Below are 26739 nucleotides of genomic sequence, written 5' to 3'. Positions count from 1 at the left end.
CCCATTGATTAGCTGACTTGGTAGTTGTTGCAAGGATGTCCTTCAGCGTTAAAGTTTTAGAACGTCGTGTAGAGTTTTCGGCGGCTAAGTGCCAGAAGCGGTTTATCATGGTAACCGGAAAAGCCAGAGCAGCCTCTACATCAGCAATGCTCAAAGTGTGAAATTCTTTTCACCAGAAAGACAGGTAACTGGGCAACTAGGAAGTTCATTTTTTTCTACAGGTCCCAGAATACTTACTCTCCTTCCGAAGTTAACCAGTGCGCCGTACCACAACCACCGAGATGACTGCACCGCCCGGAATCCTAGAGCGAACCGGAAGTGAATGCGGCTCCTCGGCCCCGGCCGGAACGTGACGTGGCCTGCTGCCGGTCTGTTGGCGGAGCAGGCCACTCTTCCTGGGAGTATTGTTCTCGGCTCGTATTTCGGGCTTGACTCGAGAGAGTGTGCACCCAGAGGTGGAAGCTGCGGCCGAGGGAAGGGGGCATGTGTGCGGCGACAACCTGACCTCCTCTGCAGACAGCTCGTGGTGTGGGAGGAGCCCCTTTCGGTTTTCGTCGCCCTGGCCCCAGGCTTCTGGGAGCTGCGGCCTTCGGAGCTACCCTCTCTCTCTCTCGTTTCCTTGCCCGAGCTCGTATACCCAGTCCGTATTTAGGGCCAACGTGTTTTTGGTAACCTCAGTTTTCTGTCTTCCAGTTTACCTGCTGCGCAATTTGTGACCCTGCAGCTTTAGTGAGTGGTTAGTTGTGTGCTCCCTCTTTCCGGTCTTCTTGTCAGAGGATGACTTCACTTCGTTGAATTGCTTTTGTAACAACCCTATGTTGGGACGGAAACAAGTCCTTTTTCACTGCGTCTGTAATTTTTCAGTGTTAGTAGTGTTTTTCTTATAGCGAAAACTTTCCTGACCAAGGAGGGTAAAACTCAAGTAAAATCATCCATTTGCCTAGATCCCAACTGGAGGGAACCTTCCTTTGAGCTAAGCTCGGGATGGCGACAGCCTATGGTGCCCTTCCTGCCTTGAGTGGCCAGGCTTCAGAGGAACAAGGGAAGATTATCCAAGTAACAGTTAAGGAAGAAGACCATATTTGGGATCAGGGATCCTGCCTACAGAGGAATTTGTCTCATATCAGGGAATTCTCTCGTCAGCGCTTCAGGCAGTTCTGCTATCAGGAGACACCTGGACCCAGGGAGGCCCTTAGTCAACTCCGGAAACTTTGCTGTCAGTGGCTGAGCCCAGAGATGCATACCAAAGAACAGATCCTGGAATTGTTAGTACTGGAGCAGTTTCTGACCATCCTGCCTGAGGAGCTCCAGGCTTGGGTGCGGGAGCATAATCCTGAGAGCGGAGAGGAGGTGGTGACTTTGTTGGAAGATTTGGAGAGGGAGCTTGATGAACCCAGACAGCAGGTGAGAAATTGGAGGTGTCATCTGTGGAGAATTTGGGTGCATGGATATCCAGGGTAAAGTAAATGCGATTAACTTCATACTGGTGGCTGCAAACTCTGGTTTGGGACATTATTTCTTATTTGAGCACTGATGTATAAGAATAGATTCATGCTTATAGAATAATAGTCTTTGTGTAATGATAGTTGATCCAAATAAGTAGATGATTTAACCAAATGGGAATCTCTGATCTATTGCTTATCAGTGTAAAAGATACTTAGTGACTGTGATATTAAATATATTAGGTGAAATTGTAAAAAAAAAAAATCACTAATGTCTTGTGTAGCTCTCTCTTTTTATGATGCCCACTATTTTTACCATATATGAAAATAAATCAGCATAATATCTTCTACTCATTGCAGTCGAGTGGATTCTGACTCATAGTTGACAGAGTAGAACTGCCCCACAGGGTTTCCAAGGAGCAGCTGGTGGATTTGAACTGCCAACCTTTTTGTTAGCCACAGAGCTCTTAACCACTGCACCACCAGGGCTTCATATAATATCTTCTAGGAGAGACAGAGAAGTAGCCTAATTTAGTGGCAGTACCAGGAAAGGTGAATCATAAGATCTGGGTTATATGATAGGCTCTGCCGCTAATTAGCTGCATAACGTTAGGCATGTCACACCTTCTTCTGGCTTTAATGTCTTCATCTGTATAATGAAATTAATTGCATGATTTCCTAGGTGCTTTTCATTACCTAAAGTCATTGGTATCTGAGGTGTATTCAGCCCAGTATTGTTTTTTTACCATTATATTAGAGGTTATTTTTAAGAGTATAGTTGTTTTCTATGACAGTAATTTTAGAACATTATGGATATTGCCAAATACTCTTACATTTCTATAATGATATTCTCCATGCATTTACCTGAAATTTTTTTGGAATATGAATGTTGCATGTATATAGTTTGGTCTGCTAAAACCCATGTTTCTGGAATGCAAAGTTTCTAATCTTATGTTGGTGAAAAGGGAAGTGAGTCAGTATAATGCTGAAATTGTGCTGGCTCCTATGAGTTTTCCCAGCAAGTTGATTTTGAGTCAATTAAGAACAGCTGAATGCAAAGTACATGATTATAGCCAAATGCAGCAGGTTGTGGTGACATACTGTACTGCACGTAATTCCCATTCATCCCCACATCCTTTCTCTTGGCTCAGTTTGGCTACAAGTTCTGTCTTGGAAGTGTTTATTTGTATGGTTCCTGCCCATCTTTGTGCACTTTTTGCTAAACTTTTTTGTATTCCAGAAAGTGAGCAAGCAAAGGGGTTTGCAAGCGCCACAGAAGCATGCTGGTGATAAAATTTCTGCTAGTGAGCATAAAAGAAGAAAAGCTTTAACAATTGAAGAAAAGCTTGAAATTATAGAACATTTTGAAAGAACTTTGTGACATTGGTTGTGCAACTGGCATAAAGAAGTCAATGTTATGCTCAATTAGAGACAATGCTGGGAAGATAAAGTTACCTAGCTGGAACAACTCCAGTGCTACAAAGTCTGTTAGAACAAGGCATAAGGAAATGGAAGAAATGGAATGTTTGCTTGGTGTATGGACTGAATACCAAACAAAGAAGCAGTCAGGGGCAACCTTTCTCAAAAGGCAACTTTTCTCAAAATTAAAGAGAAAGCCTTAGTAATATATGAAGACTATAAGAAAAAACCTGACAATCCTACAGAAGTAGTAGTGGCTGGTTTAGTGGCCTCACGAACTGCTACGCTTTCCACAATGTTGAGCTCTCTGGTGAGGCTGTGAGTGCAGAGGAAGAAACTGTGAAGACATTTCCTCCAGTGTTAAGAAATTTGATTGATGAAGAAGACTATAAGCTGGATCAGATTTTTAATTTTGATGAAACCAGTCTCTATTGGAAGCAAATGCCCTCAAGGGCCTCTGTTTCTAAGGAGGAAGCACAAGCTCTAGTGTTTAAGGCTACAAGGGATCAACTGACTGTGATACTGGGTGCAAATGCCAGCAAAGATTTAAAGCCAAAGCCCGTTGTGATTTACCACTGTGTCAACCCACAAGCTTTAAAAGGAACTGTAAAGACTAGCCTTGGTGTCTACTATAGATGTAGCAAGAGAGGCTGGATGGCAGGGCAGATCTTTACTGATATTCTAGGTGGTGATGTTTTTGTAGGTATTTTATAAAAATATCGTAAGAGGAAAAGTTTATTTTTTTTAATTCTTACAATTCTCAGCAATACACCAAGCCATCCTCCAACAGTTGCTGAGCTTTCTTTAAATATCAAAGTCTTTTTATTACCTCCTAATACAACTTCTTTACTCCAGTCCCTTGATTAGGGTGTGATTGCAGCCATTAAAGCTTATTATTTAAGGCAAACATTCAAGATGTTGATTGTAGCTACAGGGAATGACAATGCCCAAACAGTATTTGAATTCCGGGATCGATTCAACATGAAACTTGCAATTGATATTATTGTAGAGGTCTGGAATGATGTTACAGAAGCCTATTTGCATGGGGTGTGGCATAAAATTCTCCCTGATTTAGTTCGATTGTAAAGGCTTTGAACCTTCTGAAGAGCTCCCCAAAATCAAAGCTAGTTGTGTTGCTGTTGCAGAGGAGGTTGGATTTGAAGTTGGGAGTGAGGATATTGAGGAACTGCTGCAAGACCATGCAGAGAATCTTTGTACACAAGAGGTACAAGCGCTAGTTGCTGAGGCATAAATGGAAGATGTGGAAGAAGAGGATGATGAAGTTTAGCAAGCTGCCCCACAAGAGCTTTTCACTTCTCAGCTACCTTCTGCTGTAAATCTGACAGGAAAGCAGTTGCAGTGGATAGAAGATAATGACTACAATGCAGAATGCAGCAGGATTGCACTTTATGGCATAAGATCCTATTTGGAGCCATATAAGCGGCTTCTTTATGAAAGAAGGAAAATGTTAAAACAGCAAAAACTGCATATCTTTTTATAAGCCATTGTCAAGGAAACAAATACAAGATGATGAGCCAGAACCATCACTACATTTCTTGGAAAGCATGCAAATGCACCTCCACCTGAATTTGTAATGATGATGTCACTCTGCCCTTGCCTCACCCTTTCCTTACATCTCTTTCCAACCATATACCATCACCTTTCTAAGGTAAAATCCTATACTTACTGTAATATTTATTTATTGCAGGTTTAATAAGTTTTTTTAACCATTGTAGTTTTACTAGAATTGTTAGAGCTTTATTAGTACCCTGGTGACAAAGTTGTGTAGGTTTTAAATAATCTGCCCTTTAAAGCTGTTTTCCCCATAAACCTTATTTATTTTTTTTTATTGCAGTTTTGCAGAAAGTGTGGTTTTTCGTGAGTTCACATATTACGTCACAGATGCCTGTACAGGCAATCTCTCACCTCTGTCCAGCACATCTTTTCCCTTTGTTTCAAATAAATAGTATTTTTTTTCCCCCCTTGAGATGTGCCTGTTACTTTAGAATTTCCTCTTCAAGCTTTGTTTTTAAAGTGCAGCCACTGGTAGGACTTGGCTTTGATGAAATTCCCTGGGTAATGCCAGAGTTATACCCTGATCACATTTTATAGTTTTTCATAAGGCTCAGGCTTGTAGAAATCTTCTAGTCTTAATGAACATCTAGTTTTCATAAATTTTTCTCATTTTTCTTGTTTTTGTATGATTTCTGAGAAAAGGGGAATACTTTTGTGGCAGACACTTTTAGCTGCCAACCCAATTTCTATTCTCTCCTTCTTCCTAATATAACATTAGTTTTATTCATGTTGGCAATCTACCTAACTAAATACTTTTCCAGCCTTCCTTGCACTAGAGTTGGCCATGCAGGATAGTTTTGGCCAGGGAGAAATAAGCATATTTTTCTGGGGTTTCTGGGGAAGCTTTTTACTTTTTTGGTAAAATGGGACAGACGTTATTTGCTTCCATCTTTTCCCACTTCCTCTCTTGAATATGAATGTGATACCTGGAGCTGTGGTAGCCCTCTTATGAACAGGAAGTGATGATAAGCATGAGGGTAAATATCAATATATGAACAATGGCAGAGCAGAAATACAAACAAAGCTAGGGTCCCTGACAAAACTGTTAGGTAAGTGAGCCAATGCCAGCAACTTCCTTCCTCTGGACTTCTTGTTATGTGGCAAGGATGAACCCCTATTTGTTTAAGCCATTATAAGTTAAGAGTTCTAACATACTGTTATTGGAAAGTATATGCATTTCTAATGTAGACACCCATATTTATTCCATCAGTTTACATCCAAAAGTCCCTAATAGTAATTTGTTTTTATCAAACTCAGGGATTATATAGTGAAAGACAAATGACTGTCATAACCAATTGAAGTAATTTCATTTTTGAAATTTGTTATTGCCATCCCAAAACACCCTTCAAACTTCTATGGAACGGGCAGAAGTGGAGTTCATCCTATTCCTTCCAAGACCGGGCCTACCTACCTTGAATCAGTCCCTCTGGTGGAAAAGTAGAGGAATCAACAGGCTAGGTGTATGTGTGTGAATGTGGGGGGTAAGGTGGGGGTGACAGTGGGGAATGCATCACAATGAGCCATGATCTGTATTTCATGTCTTAGTTGCTCTAAGGGCTGGGGATACTTACACCTTCACAGGATTGATGTGATTGCTTAATATAAACAACAGGTTATACTCTGTCCCAGAAAATTTTACATCTCTCACTCCAGGACCCTGCTTTTCCCCAGTTACAGAAAGATTTGGGCAAACTGAAACATATGCTATTATAATAATACAAAGCAGTCTGCATAAGGTATCTCATTCTAAAGATTAGAGAGGCAATATTTTTACCAAAGGGAACTGGCTTAACCATTTTATAAATTTTGTCAAAAGAAAATTTGTTTGATTTCTCATATACTTCCCACAGTCTGAGGGAGTAAATTTATAACATGGTGTTCAGTTTGGGGAAAGGGAGCAGGACACATAAATTAGGTTTTCCTTAAATCCTACCATGATGTTATTCATTTCTTCATATGTCATTGAGTATTCCCTTTTGAAATATTCTGGCTTATGTGCAATTTTGGGTTCAGTTTCCCTGGACCTTTTCCAGCCACACAGCAGAGCAAGTTCTGACACCTTATAAATCCTTCAACAATTTGAAGATCTTCTTCTGCCTGGAGAATCTGCATTATTAGAGCTCACAGTTCTGACAGTGTTTGTTCTCCACCAATTCACTAGTGTATAGAATTGAGGGGAGAAAAAAATCAACAGTGCTGTTGTCTTTCAACTTAAAATAGTCACAGCTTAGTATTTTTTAGGTGGGCCAGGGAAGTTTTCTCTACAGTGTCTTAGGTTTTTAATACTATTCACTGTGCACACTAAACTCATTTCAGAAACTTCTTTACTTAATGAATTTTGGGTGACTAGGATGACAATACTAGAAACAGTAATTTCTCTTCATGAATATTGCTGATGAATGTAAAATTATTTCTGATCTGTATTTTAAAGCAGAGCATTTTACTAGCTGAGACCGTATTTTATTGTCAATTATAGGATAAACCTTGATTATTTAACCTAGCTTTCTTTTCAACATACACAGATGGGGAATTGATAAACTTTAGCCAAGCAGCTTAAATAAATTAGGACATGCAGATAAACTGTATTTTATGGTAATTTGGATTGTGTCACAACTTGGATGCAAGACCCTTATCATTTGGATTGATCAATAAATAATATTATTAAGACATGAAGAACTTACCATATTTTTACACAAATAACTAGCGTGTTATATGATTTTTGCATACCGCCCAACACCCTCGCGTGTTATTTTCATAAGCACACTATACCGATATTTTTTTTTTTTTTTGTCCGACGGATTTAATGTTAAGTCTTCATCTTGATGCTTGTTGACCTGGAGGTTTGGTTCCCAGCATCAAACTCTTACCAGCGTACCCTCGAGTTTCTAAAGCAACCCCTCCCCCGGCAGGATACCTTCCCTGCTTGGCAAACCGTTTTTTCCAGTGCAGGAAGAAATCACTTTTTCCGCTCCAGAAGCAGCCGTCGCCAGGGAGGCTGGCCCCAGCCCAGGAGGTGCACGAGTCTGCGCATCCGGGCCAGAGAGGCCACTGGAGCAGTCCAGGCCAGCACCGCTTCCCGACTCGCCCTCTGGCAGGCCCCCTGTGGCGCTGGGGCGCTTTGAATCTCGCGGCCGCGCCGCGCGGATGCCGGGTGGGCGTGAGAGGCCCAGGAGCAGCGGCCTGCCCAGGCGTCGAGCGTCCCTCGCTTGGACGACCCGATGTGACTGGCTGTCGGGGCAGTGCGAGCACGCACCACACACCACACGGTCCTACTACCTGGCTTCACTTGGGGCCAGCACTGAGGGACCTGGGCGCGAGAGGACAATGGCCTCCGCTCGCCGGGAGACCAGCCTGTGCAGAGCCTTCCCCTAGACTAGGCGCGACCAACTAGGTGCGATTTACCTGGGAGACGATCTACTGCAAGGAACTCCACCGCTGTGAGGCCCTGGCATCAAACTGCCCCCAGAGTAAACACACAGTTTCAGTTGTTTTCTGATTACCAGGGGGTACTACCAAACTCAATCCATGACTTCTTGACCATGGCTTAAAACTTTATTATACAAATATGATCAAAAGTAACATTTTCGGACCTTTGAATGAGGGTGAATAAGGCCAAAATTCACTTGTGGAAATGTCACTAGGCATGTGCAGTATATGCATTGGTGGTATGCGAGAACTTATCATTTCTTTTTTTTCCTCGCATATTTGTGTTCGTGTTATTTACGTGGGCGCACTATTTGCAAAATGTGGTATATGTGATTTATAATTGCCTTTTGTACTCATTTCACGGTAACTTCGCCTTTGGTAGTATCATTATGGACATAAAGCTCCCCCCCGCCCCATTTTACAGGCTTGGCTTGTTTTAATTTGTCATAGTAATTGTTTTCTATTGCTTAATTTGTCACTGCTGGGCATTGAAAATCTGACATCAGCCCAGATATCATTGAAAGCATCGTTACTCTCAGACAATACAGTCTTCCAGACTGATTTTATTTTCCCTATGCCAGATCAAAACAAAGTACATACAAAAAGCTCATTTCTGAATAGATGAAGTACTATAATAAGAAAAAAGACAGACACCCCAAAAGAAAAATCAACAAAAGACTTGAACACTCACTTTACAAAAGAAGGATGACCAATTGGCCAATAAAATTATAAAACAATTCTCAATTTTATTAGTGATCAGAAAAATTAAAACAATATGGTACCATTTTATTCCAGCCAGAATGGATAAAATTATAAGTGCTGATATGACCAAATTTTGGTGAGGATGTCAAGTTACTGGAACTCTTATGTGCTACTGGAAGGAGTAAATTGTTATGACTACTTTGGAAACACCTACCATATATAATCATGATCCTGCAAATGTATTACCATGTATATACCTAACAGAAACACACCCAAAGATGTGTAAGGGAATATTCATAGCAGCATTATTTATAATTGCAGAAAACTTGAAACAACTCAAATGCACTTTAAGAGTGCAATGGATAAATATATTGTGGTATACTTATACAATTGAATACTATACAACAATGAACATGAATGAACTACTGCTACATTCAACAATGTAGATGAAGCTCACAAGCATAATGTTAAGGAGAAGAAGCCAGAAAAAGTGAATACATATTGTATGATTCTGTTTATACAAAGTTCAAAAAGCAAAATGAATCTATCAATTGGTCTCAGTTCAAGTTCTTTCCTTGTAGAGTAGTGGTTACTTTGGGGAAGAGGGTGAGTCACAAGGTAACCTTATGAAATGCTGATAAAATTCTATTTCTTGACCTGGTTCACTTTGTGATAAGTTACTGAGCTCTCAACTTATGAGTTATGCACTTTTTCCTAAGTGTCATGGATTAAATTGTGTCCCCCAAAAATACGTGTCAATTTGGCTAGGCCATGATTCCCAGTATTGTGTGGTTGTCCACCATTTTGTCATCTAATGTGATTTTCCTGTGTGTTGTAAGTCCTACCTCTATGATGTTAATGATGGAGGATTAGAGGTAGTTATGTTAATGAGGCAGGACTCAATCTACAAGATTAGGCTTTATCTTGAACCAATCTCTTTTGAGATATAAAAGAGAGAAGTGAGCAGAGAGACTTAGGGGACCTCCTACCAGTAGGAAACAAGAGCCAGGAGAATAGCACGTCCTTTGGACCTGACGTCCCTGCACTGAGAGGCTCTTTGTCTGGGGAAGATTGATGACAAGGACGTTCCCCCAGAGCAGAGGGAGAGAGAAAGCCTTCCCTTGGAGCTGGCACCTTGAATTTAGACTTCTAGTCTCCTAAACTGTTTTTAGAATAAATTTCTGTTTGTTATAGCCATCCACTTGCGTTATTTCTGTTATAGCAGCACTAGATAACTAAGACACTAAGTTTATAATACTTCAATAAAAAATTAAGAAAAAAGACTCATCCTATTGTGATGTCTCCTGCATGATAGGCTAGGGTTCTTGAATACATGCATACTCAGATTCATACTACATGTGAGTAAAAAGTTATTTCTATAAAGCCAAGACCTGGTGAGGGAAATTTTCAGAATTAACCATGTTCATAAATGCCCACCAGAGGACAAACTGAGTTCACATTTGGATTTTACAAGTTAGACCTAGAGCGTAGGGAAGTAATGTATATGGTACCGCATGGGTTGACTAGTTTTCCATGCTAGGGTCTTACATAGTGGTAGACCAAATTATTTTTCTTTGCTTGTCCTCAACAGCATTTGGCAAGGCAAACTATTGAGGTCATTGGCTTGAGTGCAGTGTGGCTTCCACAAGGCTTTTTTGCAAGAGAGCAAGCTTGGCAGGAATATGAAGTGGCCAAACCAGTCCCACTTTAAGTGGCACACTCAGAGAGGTAGACCCAGAGGTGCAGTACTTAAAGCTTCCAATTAAAGAGTCCAACTCTGTTATTTGTGTTCTTTTCACTGCATACTAAGTAAATATAAATAAAAATTTCTGTTCTCACGGACATAACAGCTTTTTTTTGAGGAGCTCTCACTCTTGTTTATAGTATTAGAATTAACTAAAAAGATGTGATTAATCCTAAAGGCACTATTATCTTAAGGCAGCTTTAGGAGATTATTGGCCGCTGAATACTTATTTTCACTAAGTGACCACTAGACTTCATAATAGTGGAGATTCAGAATGGCTCCTATGTAACATGTTCTCACATCCCAGATTACCTGTTGCTTAATTGACCAACAAATATGTAGAAATAAGTAGAAGGTTTTTAAGTCAATAACCAACAGTTGTCATCGAGTTGATTCTGACTCATAGTGACCCCATATGTGTTAGAGTAGAACTGTGCTCTATAGGGTTTTCAGTGGCTGATTTTTTAGAAGTAGATCACTAGGACTTTCTTTCCAGGTGCCTCTGGGTAGACTCAAACCTCCAACCTTTTGGTTAGCAGCTGAGTACTCAACCATTTGTATTCACCCAGGGACTTTTTAACTCAATGAAGTCTCTCCTAGAGTAGTATAATATACTGTAACACACTTTTTATTGTTGTTAATGGCATTAATGCTTTAGCCTTCATCAGGAAAACTTATCAATAGACATGCTATTACAGTGGGAAAAGTTATAGTAAGTTGATAACAAATTCAGTGTGACACTGAAGGAGATGCCAGATGCTACTCAGGGTTTTTGCCAACAAACTGCTAAATGGCGGGCTGTTAGCTACTGTATTAATTTCCTAGGGTCGCCATAACAAATGACCACAGACTGGCTGACTTGAAATGTCAGTCCTGGAGGCCAAAAGTCTGAAATCAAGGTTTTGGCAAGGTGGTGCTCTCTCTCTGAAGGCTCTAGGGGAGAATCTTTCCTTGACTCTCAGTTGCTGGCAATCTGTAGCATTCCTTGGTTTACAGCTGCATCACTTCAATCTCTGTCTTCATCTTCACATGGCCTCTCCATGTCTATGTCTCTTCTCCACTTCTTATAAGGGCAGCAGTTTGACCCATCTTAACTTGATTACATCTGCAATGACCCTATTTCCAAATAAGGTCACATTCCAGATACTGGGGCTTGGGACTTCAATATTAGTTTTTGGAAGACACAGTTCAACCCACAATAGCCACCTTCCTGAGTTTTTACAAGATTCTCCTATTGTACACTGACTGTCATTTCCCAGCTTGGCACAATCAGATATTAGACTATAATAGACTCAGCCCAGAAAAACATGCATATTGGATGGTGAGTTAACCAAATTTACAGACCCATAATTTAGAAAGATTTAGTAAGTTGACCTACACAAATGCTTAAAGAGGGAATACACTAGAGATTTAAATTGGTTCTTCTGGTTTCTCAAAAAAGTGGAACCTAATCGAACACCAGTGTAATAAACAGTGCCATGTGGAAACTTTGGAAGTAAACATACTTTTATATTAAATGCAGTGATTTATTTTAAGCATTCTCTTACTTATTAATTATCTGGTCTCAGTTCAAGTTCTATCTATTTCAAGTGATTTTTATTTAAAATAGAAAGATAATGTTGAATATTTAAATAACAGCACCTTTCAAAGTCTGCTGCAAAAGACCTCTTTAAAGTGTTAAAAAGCAAAGATGTCACTTTGAAGACTAAGGTGCACCTGACCCAAGCCATGGTATTTTCAATTGCCTCATATGCGTGCGAAAGCTGGACAATGAATAAGGAAGACCGAAGAATTGATATATTTGAATTATGGTTTTGATGAAGAATATTGAATATACCATGGGCTTCCAGAGGAACAAACAAATCTGTCTTGGAAGAAGTACAGTCAGAATGTTCCTTAGAAGCGAGGATTGCGAGACTTCCTCTCAGTTACCTTGGACATATTTCTAGGAGGGACTGGTCCCTGGAGAAGGACATCATGCTTGGTAGAGTAGAGGGTCAGCGAAAAAGAGGAAGCCCCTCGACAATATGAATTGACACAGTAGCTGCAACAATGGGCTCAAACAGCAATGATTGTGAGGATGGCACAGGACCAGGAAGTGTTTCGTTCTGTTGTACATAGAGTTACTATGAGTCAGAACCAACTGGTTGGCACCTAACATCAATACCAACAACCTTTCAAAGTCAGCTGTAATAAATTATTTTGAGTGTTGCTGCCATGTAAGCTTATTTGTGACCATTGTTGCCCTCTCTTTTCCCTCTCCCTTATTTAACCATATCTTTTGTAAAATAAGGGTCTAGGAGAAATCACCTGCCGTTGATAGCTACCATAAAAAGTAAGTAAGCAGAACACAAGGAAGCTGAAGAACACAGCAAACTAGCTATTGTCCATTGAAATTAATTCTAAGGGAATTACTGTATTAGGTAATAACTTAATGAGGTGTTGCTATATTATAGTTTGATCCATAGCTGAAGCAGATATCTGTGCTGCTTAGAACCCAAAACTGAAGGTAACAGAAAATTAATTTCTTCCCACTGTTTCAGGAAAAACAAACCTCATTTCTTAGTTATGAGAAGAAAAGGGTTAAAACACACAAATTTTATTTCTATGTGAAAATAAACATGAAAGAATAGCTAGGAAAAACTTTTAAGAGTAAAGAAGAGGGGATAGCCCTACTAGATATTAACGTATCATAAAATCTTTTAAAGTAAAACTGTGCTACTGGCACATGAATAGATGAATTGGTGAAACAGAAAGTACAAAAGCAGACCTAAGAACATATGGAAATTTAGTATACTAAATGTGCCATCTCAAACCACTGAGTGCAAAGATGGACTTTTAAATAAAATAAAAGGTGTTGGGAACAAAGGATAGCCATTTTGAAAAGAAATAAATTAGATTCATACCTTATTCCATATACCAGAATAAACTTCAAATGTGTCAGAGATCAATACATAAAATTTTAACCATACAGGTACTAGGAGAAAGCATAAATGACTTCTTTTAAAATCTGAGTGTGAGGCAAGTCTTTCTAATCATTACTCAAAATTTAGAAGTAATGTCAAGATAATAATAAATTTTTCTAGATTAAAAAATGGGGGGGAGAATCCACAAGTAGAGTTAAAATAATGTCGATTAAAATATTTGCAAAATCTATCATGGATAAAATCTAATCTCCTTAACAGAAATGCAGTTAAAACGCTTAAGAGACATGAGCAGTTTTCAGAAATATAAACAGATGGCTTTTAAATATATGAAAAAGTACTCAATGTCAATCATAAGAGCAAATTAAAACAACACTGAAGTCCCATTTGTCACCTACAAGATTGGCAAAAATTCAAAAGCTTGAAAACAGTCTGTTGGCCTGACTGTGGGAAAACAGGTCCTCTGTTACACTGCTGGTGGGAGAACAAAATGGTACGACTCCTACAGAGTATTTTGGGCATCATTCAACAAAGCTCTTTATGTGTTTACTTTTTGACTCAACAATACCACTTCTGGGAATTTACTTTGAAAATACATGTGTATAAATAAGAAATAACACAGACGTAGTTTTTCAATATAGCATTACTTGTAACAGCAAATACTATAAACAACCTAAAGGCCCATCTGTAGAAAAGTGGTTGAATAAACTATGGTGCATCAATATAAGGCAGTACTACCCAAACACAAAAAAGAATGAGGAGGAGCTCCACGAACTGGTATGAAATTATTTCCAGATTAAAGAAAGAAAGGAACTACTATATACATATTTTGTATATTTACATACAAGGCATTCCTGATTTATTTTCACATATTATTTTATATATACCCACCCACTGCCATCAAGCCGGTTCCAACTCATAGTGACCTCATAGGGTTTCCAAGACTGTAAATTTCTACCAACTGTCTTCTGAGGAGCCACTGGTGGTTCCGAATCACCGACCTTTCAATCGCTTGAACTACTGCACCACCAGGGCCCACTGCACCACTTAAAAAAAAAAAAAAAAAAAAAAAAATTGGTATATTTAAAAAAAAAAAAAAAAAAAAACCTTTGGGGTAGAGTCGCTTCCTACTCATGGTGACCTTACAGGACAGGGTAGGACTACCCCAAGGAGCGCCTCGTGGATTCGAGCTGCCAACCTCCGTAGCTCTTAACCACTACGCTACCAAGGCTTTCATCGCACCACTGGGGCTCCGTTATTATGTATTGTTGCTGTTAGGTGCCGTTAAGTCAGTTCCGTCTCATAGCGAACCTATGTAAAACAGAACGAAACACTGCTCGGTCCTGCGACATCCTCACAATCCTTATGTTATTTTATATATACACACATGAAAAAGAAGAAATAAGTGTATGTACACATTTTTGTATTCAATATGTATATATATACACACACTCATATATAAGTATATATACATATACACACAAACGTGTGTATAAATATGATATTTTTACTTACTTTTGCAAAAATAAAGACAAGGTAAAGTATCAACTAACAAGAATAATTTCTTACGGGAGTAGGTGAGAGTAAGATTCAGGGCATATGGTTATAAGCAAGACTTCTCTGAGAAAATAAGTTTTGATTTTTTGATCCCAAGTAAATGTTTTAAGTATTTTAAAAACAACGTTAAATTCAAAAGGATTTTTAAAAAAGACACACAAATAGAAACAAATGAACTTGACTGTGTATCCAATTAATAACATAATCAGAGAAAAGAATCATTTCAGGCGACCTGAATACAGTATTCTGACTATATAGCCTTAGTGGGATACTACCTGTCACAGACTGAATTGTCTCCCCCAAAAATATATGTCAATTTGGCTAGGCCATAATTCCCAGTATTTGTGATTGTCCACCATCTTGTCATCTGATATTATTTTCCTATGTGTCTTAAATCCTACCCATATGATGTTGACGAAGCAGAATTACAGGCAGTGATGTTAATGAGGCAGGACTCAATCTACAAGATTAGGCTGTATTTTGAGTCAATCTCTTCTGAGATATAAAAGAGAGAATAGAATGGAGCAGAGAGACAGAGCGACTTCATACCACCAAGAAAGCAGTGCTAGGAGAAGACTGTGTCCTTTTCAACCGGAGCCCTGCAGTGAGAAGCTCCTAGACCAGGGGAAGATTGATGACAAGGACCTTCCTCCAGATCGAACAGAGAGAGAAAGCCTTCCCCTGGAGCTGGCACCCTGAGTTCAGACTTCTAGCCTTCTAGACTATGAGAGAATAAATTTCTCTTTGTTAAAGCCATCCACTTGTGGTATTTCTGTTATAGCAGCACTAGATAACTAAGACACTGCCTATGGACAAAAAAAAAAAAAAAGCTGCAAAGATATACTGAATTTCACTTAGTATGTATGTTGTTGAAAGTGTTCTCCAACAGAGATTTAGCGTTGTAATTCTGAAACTTTTTTGTGTTTATTGTAAGTTAGAGCAAATAAGTAAATGTATTTATATTATTGTGAACTTTTTTTTTCCCTCAGTGTGAGAGAAGGGAGATACAAATATGGAATGGGGCTAACCCATTGCCATAGAGTTGATTCCTACTCATAGTGATTCCGACTTACAGTGACCCTATAGGACAGAGTAGAACTGCCCCCTAGGGCTTCCAAAGAGAAGCTGGTGGATTCAAACTGTTCACCTTTTGGTTAGCAGCCGAACTCTTAACCATTACGCCACCAAAGATCCATGAAATGGGGAAAGGTGAGGAAAAATCCTACAGTGTTGAAATTGAATTGAACTTATGATATTTTATAAAATATATTTCTCAGTTCTATCCATGAAAGGGCCTAGAGGCAACGACACCTCATTAACAGTGAGCCAAAAGCTTTGTTATTAAACACTATTATAGTGATGTAGTGGTTAAGAGCTATGGCTGCTAACCAAGGGGTTGGTAGTTCAAATCCACCAGGTGCTCCTTGGAAGCCCTATGGGGCAGTTTACTCTGTCCTACATGGTCACTCTGAGTTGGAATCGACTTGATGGCAATGCGTTTGGTTTTTTGGTTTTTATTATCCTCTAAAAGGAATCAGGGCTGCATGGAAAAAGTAGTTGGAACCAGGGCTGGAATAGGGAAAATACAAGGTGGGCTTTGTGTTATTGTTCCTGAAAACATGAATGTGTTAAAAACTAGTAGAATCATATGGAAAACATGCAGGAACCAGCTTGAAGAGGCTCCTTCTGGGCCAAATTTGTGCATCAGTCTGAGCATCAAGGTAAATAAGGATGGAATGGATTATAAAATAAGTCTATAGTGATACTCAAAAAGAGAGACAGACAAAGGAGGAGGGATGGAAAGCTCTACAGAAAATTGCTAGCTAATATAGAAGGAATTATAAAAGTAGGAAGTCACCATTTTGCTACACCCAGTGTAAAAATTGATTCAGGCAAGGATTATCAATGAATGCCAAAACTATTGGGGGAAAGACTATTAGGTAATGTGATATTCACATAGCCCCAAATTATTACTGCATAGCTGATTTATTAATTATAGTGGGAAAATGTATTTTTAGAATGGATAGTTTTGGTGGTCACTACCATAACCAAATCATCAAATTTATCATTATCATCAATGAAATAACCTGATATCCTGTTCCCTGTGATGTGACACAATAAGTACACATCTCCTATGTAGCGTTCTTCTAAAAATATTTGGCCAGAATCTATTTGTGAAGAAACAATCAGACAAATTCATAATATGGGATATTCTACATTACAACTGGTTCTGACTCTTCAAAATCTAATTAAAAAAAAAAAAGCAGGAAACTATTTTAGATTTTAAAAAAAAGGAGACACAATAAAAACAATGCATAAACACTAATTGGATCATGGCTTAAAAAAACAAGCAAATCATAAAATAAATTTTGGGGACAATTGGGAAATTTAATTATAAACCATATACTAGATGATTAGTGTAAGGAGAGGATAGTGTTTTCTTTCCTACCTTACACAATTAACCAACTTGATTGGCTTTTTCATCCGTAACACACTGTGTTAATGTTTTTCACAGTCGGTCTAAAACAGCTGTCCAGTTCCTCCCTTGGTTTAACTGCTTGCTTGCCTCTCTTAGATAAGTTGTATTTTCCCCCAAAATATTTACTTTTAACTGCTTACACTGAAACTTATATGAAACTTATATATATATTAAATTATTACAATTTAGGAAAGATTCCTTTAGTGTATTTCTACTGCTTTCCCCCCACACCCCCCGCCCCAGACTGAAATCACAGGGATGCTTATCAACTCCTGTCTGATGGAAACAGTTTCTGTTGTATGTCTCTGGCTTTATTAGTCCTAGCATTTCTCATTTCTCTTCTTATGTTGTCTTGCACTCCTCTTCAGAATTCAGTGAGGACTGTTTTGTTTTTTTTTTTTTCTTCTTACCTTCTATTTCAGTGGAGTCAGGACTTTTTGTGGTTTTGAAGTTTAGCTATGGTTTGTGAAGTGATTACTTATATTGATTCCCAAATGTACCTATTTGTCCCCAGGTTCCACAAGGCACACATGGGCAGGAAGTTCCTATGGAAGAAATGACCCCTCTGGATATTGCAAAGAAGTCCTTAGGTACCCAGCTCCATCCTATGGAGAACAGAATGGAATGTGAATCTCCAGAGCCATATCTACTTCAGGATAATGGTGAGGATAATTTAATCCCTGGAAAGAGGATGAAAATTGGGGGAGGGAATGATCTAGTAATTGACGAATTATCAAACCTCATTTCATTTCAGCTTCTGTTGCATATAGCTGAGGGAAAAGTCAACCAGTGAAGTGTAATGATATTAAAACAACCAAAACCAAACCCATTGCCAAAAAGTCAATTCCAACTCATAGTGACCCTACAGTGACTCATAGTGACCCTACAGTGACAAGCAGTCACGTTCTACTCTGAAACACACGGGGTTGCTATGAGTCGGAATCGACTCAACAGCAATGTGTTTGGTTTTTTGGTTGAACAATGTCAAAAATAGTTGAACACAAGATTATCCATGGCTATTTTGTAACGGAGTTAAGTACTGTGGATAAATCAGAGATGCCTCTGTATGTAAATGTTGAGCTCTTGTCACTCTAGCTATATGCTACATTTCTATCCCTCTGCCCCCAGTTTTTGTCATGTAATGACTGTTGAAAAATTAGAAATTCTACTGAAGAAAGTGGAATTTCTGAAGTCTGTTCATTAGCATTCTGAAGTCTGTAACCAGTATAATGTTGTGTAGTGGAGGCAAGCACACAGGCTGGCTTGCTTCTGGAGTAGCTTTCTTTTCCAAAGAAGGTATAATGGTAATGGATACAATTTTCTTTTCCTCTTATACCCCTAGCAATTCCCTACTCCCTGCTCATCCTAGATCTATTAATATTGGTTCTACTAACTTCTGGAATTCACATTCTCCTGGTTCTCACTTATCATTCCCTTTACATTCCTTTCCTCCCCCAAATTCATCCTGTTTACCTTCCTTTTCTGCTCATAGTCCTTATTGCTACTTCCCACCACTTTTCCTTTTATCTATCATTCCTTATTCAAACCATTTTATCTCATCACTCTCAAAATCATTTTCTACACACCTTGCTGCTCTGTACTAGGCAATTGAGGAAGTTACACAGATACATTCTGTGCTCACTAGGAGTTTACAATTATGACAAACATCAGTGAAGGATAAATAATCCACTGAAAATAGATTAAAACAGGTGTTGCACAAAATGAATCAGTATAGAAAGAAATACTATTGATATAATGGTCTTTTCATTTGCATTTTGAGATAGCACTTACTGTGAGTATTGTCATCTTCAATTATGAAGTTAGTCAACAAATTTGTATTGAACACCTTTGCACACAGTAAAGTGTTAGGTAATGAAAGATACTGGGGAAATAAGTGATTCCTGCTTCTTTAGAAACTTATAATCTTGTTAGATCTATACACAAAATAGTAAGATAAAGTGCTACGGTGCTAATTTGTGTTATGAATAGATTATGTTTATCAGGAAAGGTGAACTCAGTGTGAGCTTAAATTAAATGATCAAGGAAGTCTTAATGGAACAGCTGAGAGTTAAAGTGAGGCCAAAACACACAGTAACATATCACTAATTTGAGTCTAGTTTCAGAAATTATGAACATTTGAGAATGATATAAATTTTTACATTACTAATTCAGTATTTGGGATGTAAATTGGTAGGGTTAACTTGAGAAAAAGTAGTTTTTATAAGCAGCTGTAAGATTGTCTGGAGGGGATGTGCTAATTCAAAATTATTATTTTCTATTATATCAAAGTGATTTTCTTAAGATTTAGTAAGCAAAATTTGAATTATTCTAAGTATTTCTGTTATTATGAATATTCTAAACATTTCTTTTAATATGCTTTATTAAATCAGAGATTTTTCACTAGTTCAGGCTCCTATGCTACCCCTCCCTTACTGAAATTAGTAATGTGGGTATTTGTGTTGGCTCTGTGGCTTCATGAGCCCCAAAAGAGAACTAATATATTATATTGGGACTTAAACTTCAAATGTTGATATAACAACTAACCTGACGGAAACAGAAAATGTGGTGCAATCTGAGACTTTTTAAAAAATCTATTAACATGTTGCTGAGGCTGCTGGAGTCCTGGTGGTGCAGTGGTTCAGTGATAAGGCTGCTAAACAAAAGGTTGGCAGTTTGAATCTACCAGCCGCTCCTTGGAAACCATAGGGAGCAGTTCTACTCTGTCCTATAGGGTCACTATGAGTCAGACTCAACTCCATGGCAACAGGTTTGGTGTGTTTTTTGCAGGCTCCTCTAGCAAAAAAAAAAAAAAAAAAAGTTCTTATCCAGTTAATAAAGAAAATAATAACATTAATTTGCTTCCTATTTTACATAAAAGTTTAAGGCTGACTCCAGATACTGCTATGGAAAGCCACTTCCTGGCTTTACTGTATCAGAAATTTTTGTTTCTGGATAGAGTTCTTTACTCACCCTCCCTTCATTCATCCAAGATTGGACACCCTAACCAAAATTGCATATCCATAGCCCCCACTTCCACCCCAAGCTGTAGTGGTTTTGGGGCAATATCTGTATTTTAAATTACATTCTCAAATATCCTCATTTATTTTTTCCTTTATATTTTAGGGTCATTTTCATGGCTTTCCATGATGCCCCGAAGTGTGGGTGATGATAACCTCAGTAACTTAGATGCTAATGAAGCAGAAATTGATCCACAAAACATGAGGGAAAAGTTCTTCAGAAGCTTAGCAGTGTTACTGGAAAACAAAAGTAATAACACTAAGATATTTTCTAAAGCAAAGTACTGTCAACTGATAAGGGAAGTGAAAGAGGCTAAAGCTAAGGCAAAAAAGGAATCAGTTGACTACCGTCGCTTGGCTAGATTTGATGTGATCCTTGTCCAAGGAAATGAGAAGCTGATTGAGGCTGTAAATGGGGAAACAGGTAAAATACGATATTATTTACACAGTGAAGATTTATTTGACATTCTACATGATACACATCTCAGTATTGGACATGGAGGACGTACCCGCATGGAAAAAGAATTACAAGCGAAATATAAGAATATCACAAAAGAAGTTATCATGCTATACCTGACACTCTGCAAACCATGCCAACAGAAAAATTCAAAACCCAAGAAAATTTTAACATCACAGCCAATTAAGGAAGTTAGCTCAAGATGCCAAGTGGATCTTATAGACATGCAGTTGAATCCTGATGGAGAGTATAAATTTATTATGCATTATCAAGACCTCCGTAAAAAGCTAAGTTTTTTGAGGTCATTAAAATCTGAAAGGCCCAAGGAAGTTGCACATGCCCTTTTAGATATTTTTACAATTATTGGAGCACCTAGTGTCTTACAATCTGACAATGGGAGGGAATTTTCAAGCCAGATTGTTAGCGAACTCAGTAATATTTGGCCTGAGTTGAAAATTGTCCATGGGAACCCTTGGACCTGCCGAAGCCAAAATTCTATGGAGAAAACTAATGTGGATATCCAAAATAGGATTATCTCTTGGATGCAAGCTAACAGCTCATCACACTGGGCTGAATTTTTGTGGTTCATTCAGATGATCCAAAATCAACCCTATCACAGAGACATGCAACAGACTCCATGTGAAGGTACAGTTAGCCCTGAAGCAAAACTGGGCCTGTCACATTCTCAGTTAACTGAAGAACTTGTTGCCAGCCTGAACACAGAAGATGGATTAGAACAAGCTGACAAAGAGTTAGAAAATACTCTAAGACCCCAGTATGAAGAAAACATTGAGACTGGAACAGATAATAGTGATATTGAAGAGAGTCTTTTTATTACTCCTAAGGTGACGGAAAAAAACCCTCCTGAAAGTAGACCAAGATTTTTATCTTGTGTAGTTTGTGAAAAAGAATGCACAGATGCTAATAGTTGTATATCATGTGATGGAAATGTCCACACAAACTGTGGAGTGCCCTCTCAAAGTGAGACTCATGGCTATGGCCACAGAATAACTTGTAGTCTTTGTTATAAGACGACTACAATGAAAAGGAAACATGATGAGACTCAAAGAAGTTTGGCTGTTCAACCATCCAAAATGCTAAAGCCTTCAGAGACACCGTTTTCAACAGGAAATGTAGGAGATTGGGTAAGAGTTTGAATATCTGCTATAGATCAAAACAGGAGAAGAGCCTCATTACACTTTACTGTGATCATTATGAGTGAGAATTATTGGTACAAGTTTGACGTGGTATGCTAAAACACAATTATGACCACCGTGAATATATTTCCTCCAAAGAAAGGCTATTATTTTGGATGCCTTCTTTTCTCCGAGTTGGAAACTATAACCTTGAATGCTGTCTTATTTATTGTTCTGGGGTAATGAACAGTAGCTCTTTTACTCCTTTCTGGTGTAAGGCATCTCTTAGGGTAATGAGAAAGCTAGGATCCAGGGATAAATGGTATGTGATTCTGTGTTTCCACAAAAAAGTAATTTGGGAACAGATGAATTTAATGTTCCTTTGCTTCAGTTGGAGCCCTGGTGGCAAAGTGGTTAAGAGCTCATCTGCTAACCAAAAGGTCATAGGCTCAAATCCACCAGCTGCTCCTTGGAAACCTTATGGGGCAGTTCTGCTCTATCCTGTAGGGTGTCTACTCTATCCTGTAGGGTGTCTACGAGTGGGAATCTATGGCAACGGGTTTGTTTTTTTTGATTTTGGTTTTGTTTCAATTGTGCATGAATTTAGGCGGGGAGGTAAGCCAAGAAAGGGCATTTTGGATTAAGTAAAGACATATTCAGGTGGGAGTGGGAGGTAAAAATTGGACTTGTGGTGAGAAAGAGTTCAGTTTTGGGATTTAAATGGAGAGCAGGAGATAAGGCCAAAGTGATTTTAAATCAGTAGGCTTTATAAGGCAGAGCTAATGGGTGTTCAGGTCACAGTTTTAAAATATGGAGGTTACACATGATTTAGGCCAATGCTATTCAAAGTGTGAACTGCAGACTAGTGCTGGTCTGCAAATTGTTTTTACCAGTCCATAATGAGATAAGTATCAAAACTGAGAGTGTCTAGAAACATTTATAACAATTTGACATTGCTGCAATATCCATAATCAATGAACTCATCTTGCTGAACAAAGTATAGGCCAGTTTGGGTGTTGTTGAACTCTTAAGGTGAGTTGTATGTGGTGAGAGTGGAACACTAGACATGCACAGTAGGATCACATTACAATGTGTGATATTTTACAATTAGTTTGTCAGCTATAACCAAAGTATATAAAAGTCTGAGGGATTGTGGGCATTTACTTACTTTTATAATTTAATTTTACAATCATTTTTAAGTTTTTAATTAAGCCTAGTTTTTAATTTGTAACTAATCTTATTAGCCAAAGGAGGGAAGTAAAATATGTATTTTGTACTATTTATTTTTAATCCTAATTTACAGATGGCGAAACAAGCTTCGCTGGAGTTTTTTGTCAAGAAGAGACCCACCTTTTCTGAAGACAGCAGTAGTAGGAAAAGAAATGGTAACAATGGAAGTCATTCTCAAGAAATGAAAACCAAGAGAGTGCATACTAGTTTTACTCGGAAGTATGATCCCTCGTATATTGAGTTTGGTTTTATAGCAGTAATTGATGGTGAAGTGCTGAAACCACAGTGTATTATTTGTGGAGATATACTGGCTAATGAAGCAATGAAACCATCAAAACTTAAGCGGCATTTATATTCAAAACATAAAGAAATAAGTTCACAACCAAAAGAATTCTTTGAAAGAAAAAGCAGTGAATTAAAAAGCCAACCAAAGCAGGTGTTCAATGTTTCACATATAAACATTAGTGCTTTGCGGGCTTCTTATAAAGTAGCACTTCCAGTTGCTAAATCTAAAACACCGTACACAATTGCCGAAACATTAGTGAAAGACTGCATCAAAGAAGTTTGCTTGGAAATGTTGGGTGAATCTGCAGCAAAAAAAGTAGCTCAAGTACCACTTTCCAATGACACCATAGCTCGACGTATTCAGGAACTGGCTAATGATATGGAAGACCAACTCATAGAACAAATAAAGCTAGCAAAGTACTTTTCTTTGCAACTTGATGAATGCAGAGATATTGCTAACATGGTAATTCTTTTAGTGTATGTGAGGTTCGAACATGACAATGATATAAAGGAAGAATTCTTTTTTTCAGCCACTTTGCCTACAAACACAACTAGCTCAGAACTGTATGAAGCTGTGAAGAACTACATTGTCAATAAATGTGGTTTGGAATTTAAGTTTTGTGTAGGAGTATGTTCTGACGGTGCAGCTTCAATGACAGGAAAACATTCTGAGATAGTTACCCATATTAAGGAGCTTGCACCAGAATGTAAAACAACCCACTGCTTCATTCATCAAGAAAGTCTTGCTATGAAAAAAATATCAGCTGAACTAAACAGTGTACTTACCGACATAGTAAAAATTGTGAATTACGTAAAGGCTAATGCGTTAAATTCAAGGTTATTCTCTTTATTATGTGATAATATGGAAACTGATCATAAGCAACTGTTACTGCATGCTGAGATACGGTGGTTATCACGGGGGAAAGTTTTGTCAAGAATGTTTGAATTACGAAATGAACTCTTAGTGTTTCTGCAAAGCAAGAAACCAATTTGGTCCCAACTTTTTAAAGATGTGAATTGGACAGCCAGACTTGCTTACTTGTCTGATATCTTCAGCATTTTTAATGATCTTAATGCTTCCATGCAAGGAAAGAATGCAACATGCTTTTCAATGGCAGATAAAATTGAAGGACAAAAACAAAAGTTAGAAATGTGGAAAAACAGAGTTTCTACAGACTGTTATGACATGTTCCATAATTTAACAACAATTATCAGTGAAGTAGGTAATGATCTTGACATTGTACATCTTCGAAAAGTTGTCAATGAACATCTAACAAATTTGTTAGAATGTTTTGAATTTTATTTTCCATCAAAAGAAGATCCACGCACAGGAAATTCATGGATCCAAAATCCATTTCTTTCATCAAAAAATAATCTAAATTTAACTGTAACCCTACAGAATAAGTTGTTGAAGCTGGCTACTGATGAAGGATTGAAGATGAATTTTGAAAATACAGCATCACTTGCTTCATTCTGGATAAAAGTTAAAAATGAGTATCCTGAGCTTGCTGAGATTGCTTTAAAATCTCTTCTTCTGTTCCCCTCAACATACCTCTGTGAAACTGGTTTCTCGACTTTAAGTGTTATTAAAACAAAACACAGAAACAGTTTAAATATCCATTATCCCCTGCGAGTAGCACTGTCATCAATTCAACCGCGATTAGACAAATTAACAAGCAAAAAGCAAGCTCATTTGTCACATTAAAAACTTTAAATATTGATATATAAAGTATCCAAAATATGCATATAGACACTTACTGTGAGGAATTTGCTATTTCACTTTTAACTCTCTGTTTAGTTAAAATTAATGGAACTATGAAAAGTTATGAGTATAATTAATAGCAATTCTTTATATAAATTGCCTATATGTACACTTTCAATGAAGAATGTGTAAAGTTTTTATAATTCTTTTTATTTTTCCCTGTTACATTTGTTATATTTATTAAAACATAATTTTAAATCTGTTGATTCTAATATTAAAAATTTGGTCTTGTATTTTGTATGTCTTTTTTATTATATTTCATTAGGGGGTTAAGATTGTAGGATGACTTCAGAATGGGGTATAATTTCTTTGAAGTGGCAGATTAGATCAGTGAAGAGAAGTGAATTCATGGAATGGAATTAGAATTCAAATGCAAGGGAGGGGAGCAATAAGATGTTAAACTTATTAAGCTGAACCACATTGTAACGTTAGGTTGGAAGTGGATGTTAAGTTGGTTTGGTAGTTGCACGATTAGACATGTGTAATTAGGTGAGATGGGAGAAACACATTTCTTGTAATGGTTTTATGGCTTTGGATTTATAATGATAAATTCTGGATTCATTCAGGTAGGGGGATAGGACCACAGTGAAAAATTTGTCAGGTGAAGTTTCTTAGACCTTGTTAAAGCTGACTGCCTTTAAGATTCTGTATGACAAGATTAGATATTATTGGTACCTCAATCTTTGTTATTGTTTGGATGTAATTCATAAAAAATGCCACACATATCTGGTCTCATGCCTGTGTAACTACTTAGAATGACTGAAAACAGACTACTAGCAGAAGGCATTTTCTTTAGGGTATAACATGCCTGGATCCTTGAAGAAAATGACAGTTTTGCTAGACAGGGAAGCAACATCCAGTAAGTGCTTCTTTCCAAAGAAAGATAACATTGAAAGTTGAGGAAGGAAAATATATTTAGTGATACAAAATGTCACTAATAGTTTAGCCTTTTGATTAAAAAAAGAAAACTTTTAATGAATTGGACCCCCAAAACCTTTGAAAGTGGATGAACTATTTTTCACATTCAGTCCTGAAACCTCAGTTGGATTATATTTTATTGTTTGTTTTCATAAAATTTTACAGGTTTTCAAAAATCTTGTGGTGGATAGATCTGGAAAACAGTGGTTTATTTCCTCCCACCACAGTTTACATGCCCTCTTTCCTATTTGATCTTTTAGAATTAAGGGATTTTCAAAATTTAATCTACGATTTGTTTTACTGATTGCATAAAGTATTTGCATTTTCCCATTTTTAATTTTAAAAAGCAACATATACGATGATTTCATATTTACTTCTATAAATACTTAAAGTGGTCTTGGAGAAAACAAACTGAGAGGGACATTAAGAGTATATTTCTAAAAAGAACTAAATTCTATTACTTTTCCTCTGAGAATTCTAAAGTATTGGATATCTGAGAACAGAATTAGAGTACTCTGAACAAGATTTTTGGTGTGAAGCCTTAGATAATTGAATTAGGTGCCTACATATTTTTGCTGCAAGATTTAGTACTGGGAGATTGAATTACTTTACATTTTTCACACTTCGGAATATTAGTCTTTCTTTCCTTCCCTTCTCCTTGTTTGT

The 26739-nt window shown here is 37.8% G+C and overlaps 1 protein-coding gene across 1 annotated transcript; it reads left to right on the top strand.

Annotated features, from left to right (window-relative positions):
* The first annotated feature begins 381 nt into the window (after nt 1-381).
* Nucleotides 382-25385, top strand: SCAND3 (SCAN domain containing 3). The gene is made up of 4 exons (XM_004387084.2): nt 382-1404; nt 17783-17930; nt 20392-21887; nt 23182-25385. Exons 1-4 carry the CDS (start codon nt 985-987, stop codon nt 25096-25098), a joined length of 3981 nt encoding a protein of 1326 aa, XP_004387141.1. The 5' UTR covers nt 382-984; the 3' UTR covers nt 25099-25385.
* Nucleotides 25386-26739: the final 1354 nt, after the last annotated feature.

The sequence above is a fragment of the Trichechus manatus genome, unplaced genomic scaffold, assembly GCF_000243295.1.
Source record: "Trichechus manatus latirostris isolate Lorelei unplaced genomic scaffold, TriManLat1.0 scaffold00180, whole genome shotgun sequence".
Taxonomy (NCBI): Eukaryota; Metazoa; Chordata; class Mammalia; order Sirenia; family Trichechidae; genus Trichechus; species Trichechus manatus.
The sequence above is the reverse complement of the archived record's forward strand: the minus strand, read 5'-3'. Positions and strand labels throughout refer to the sequence as shown.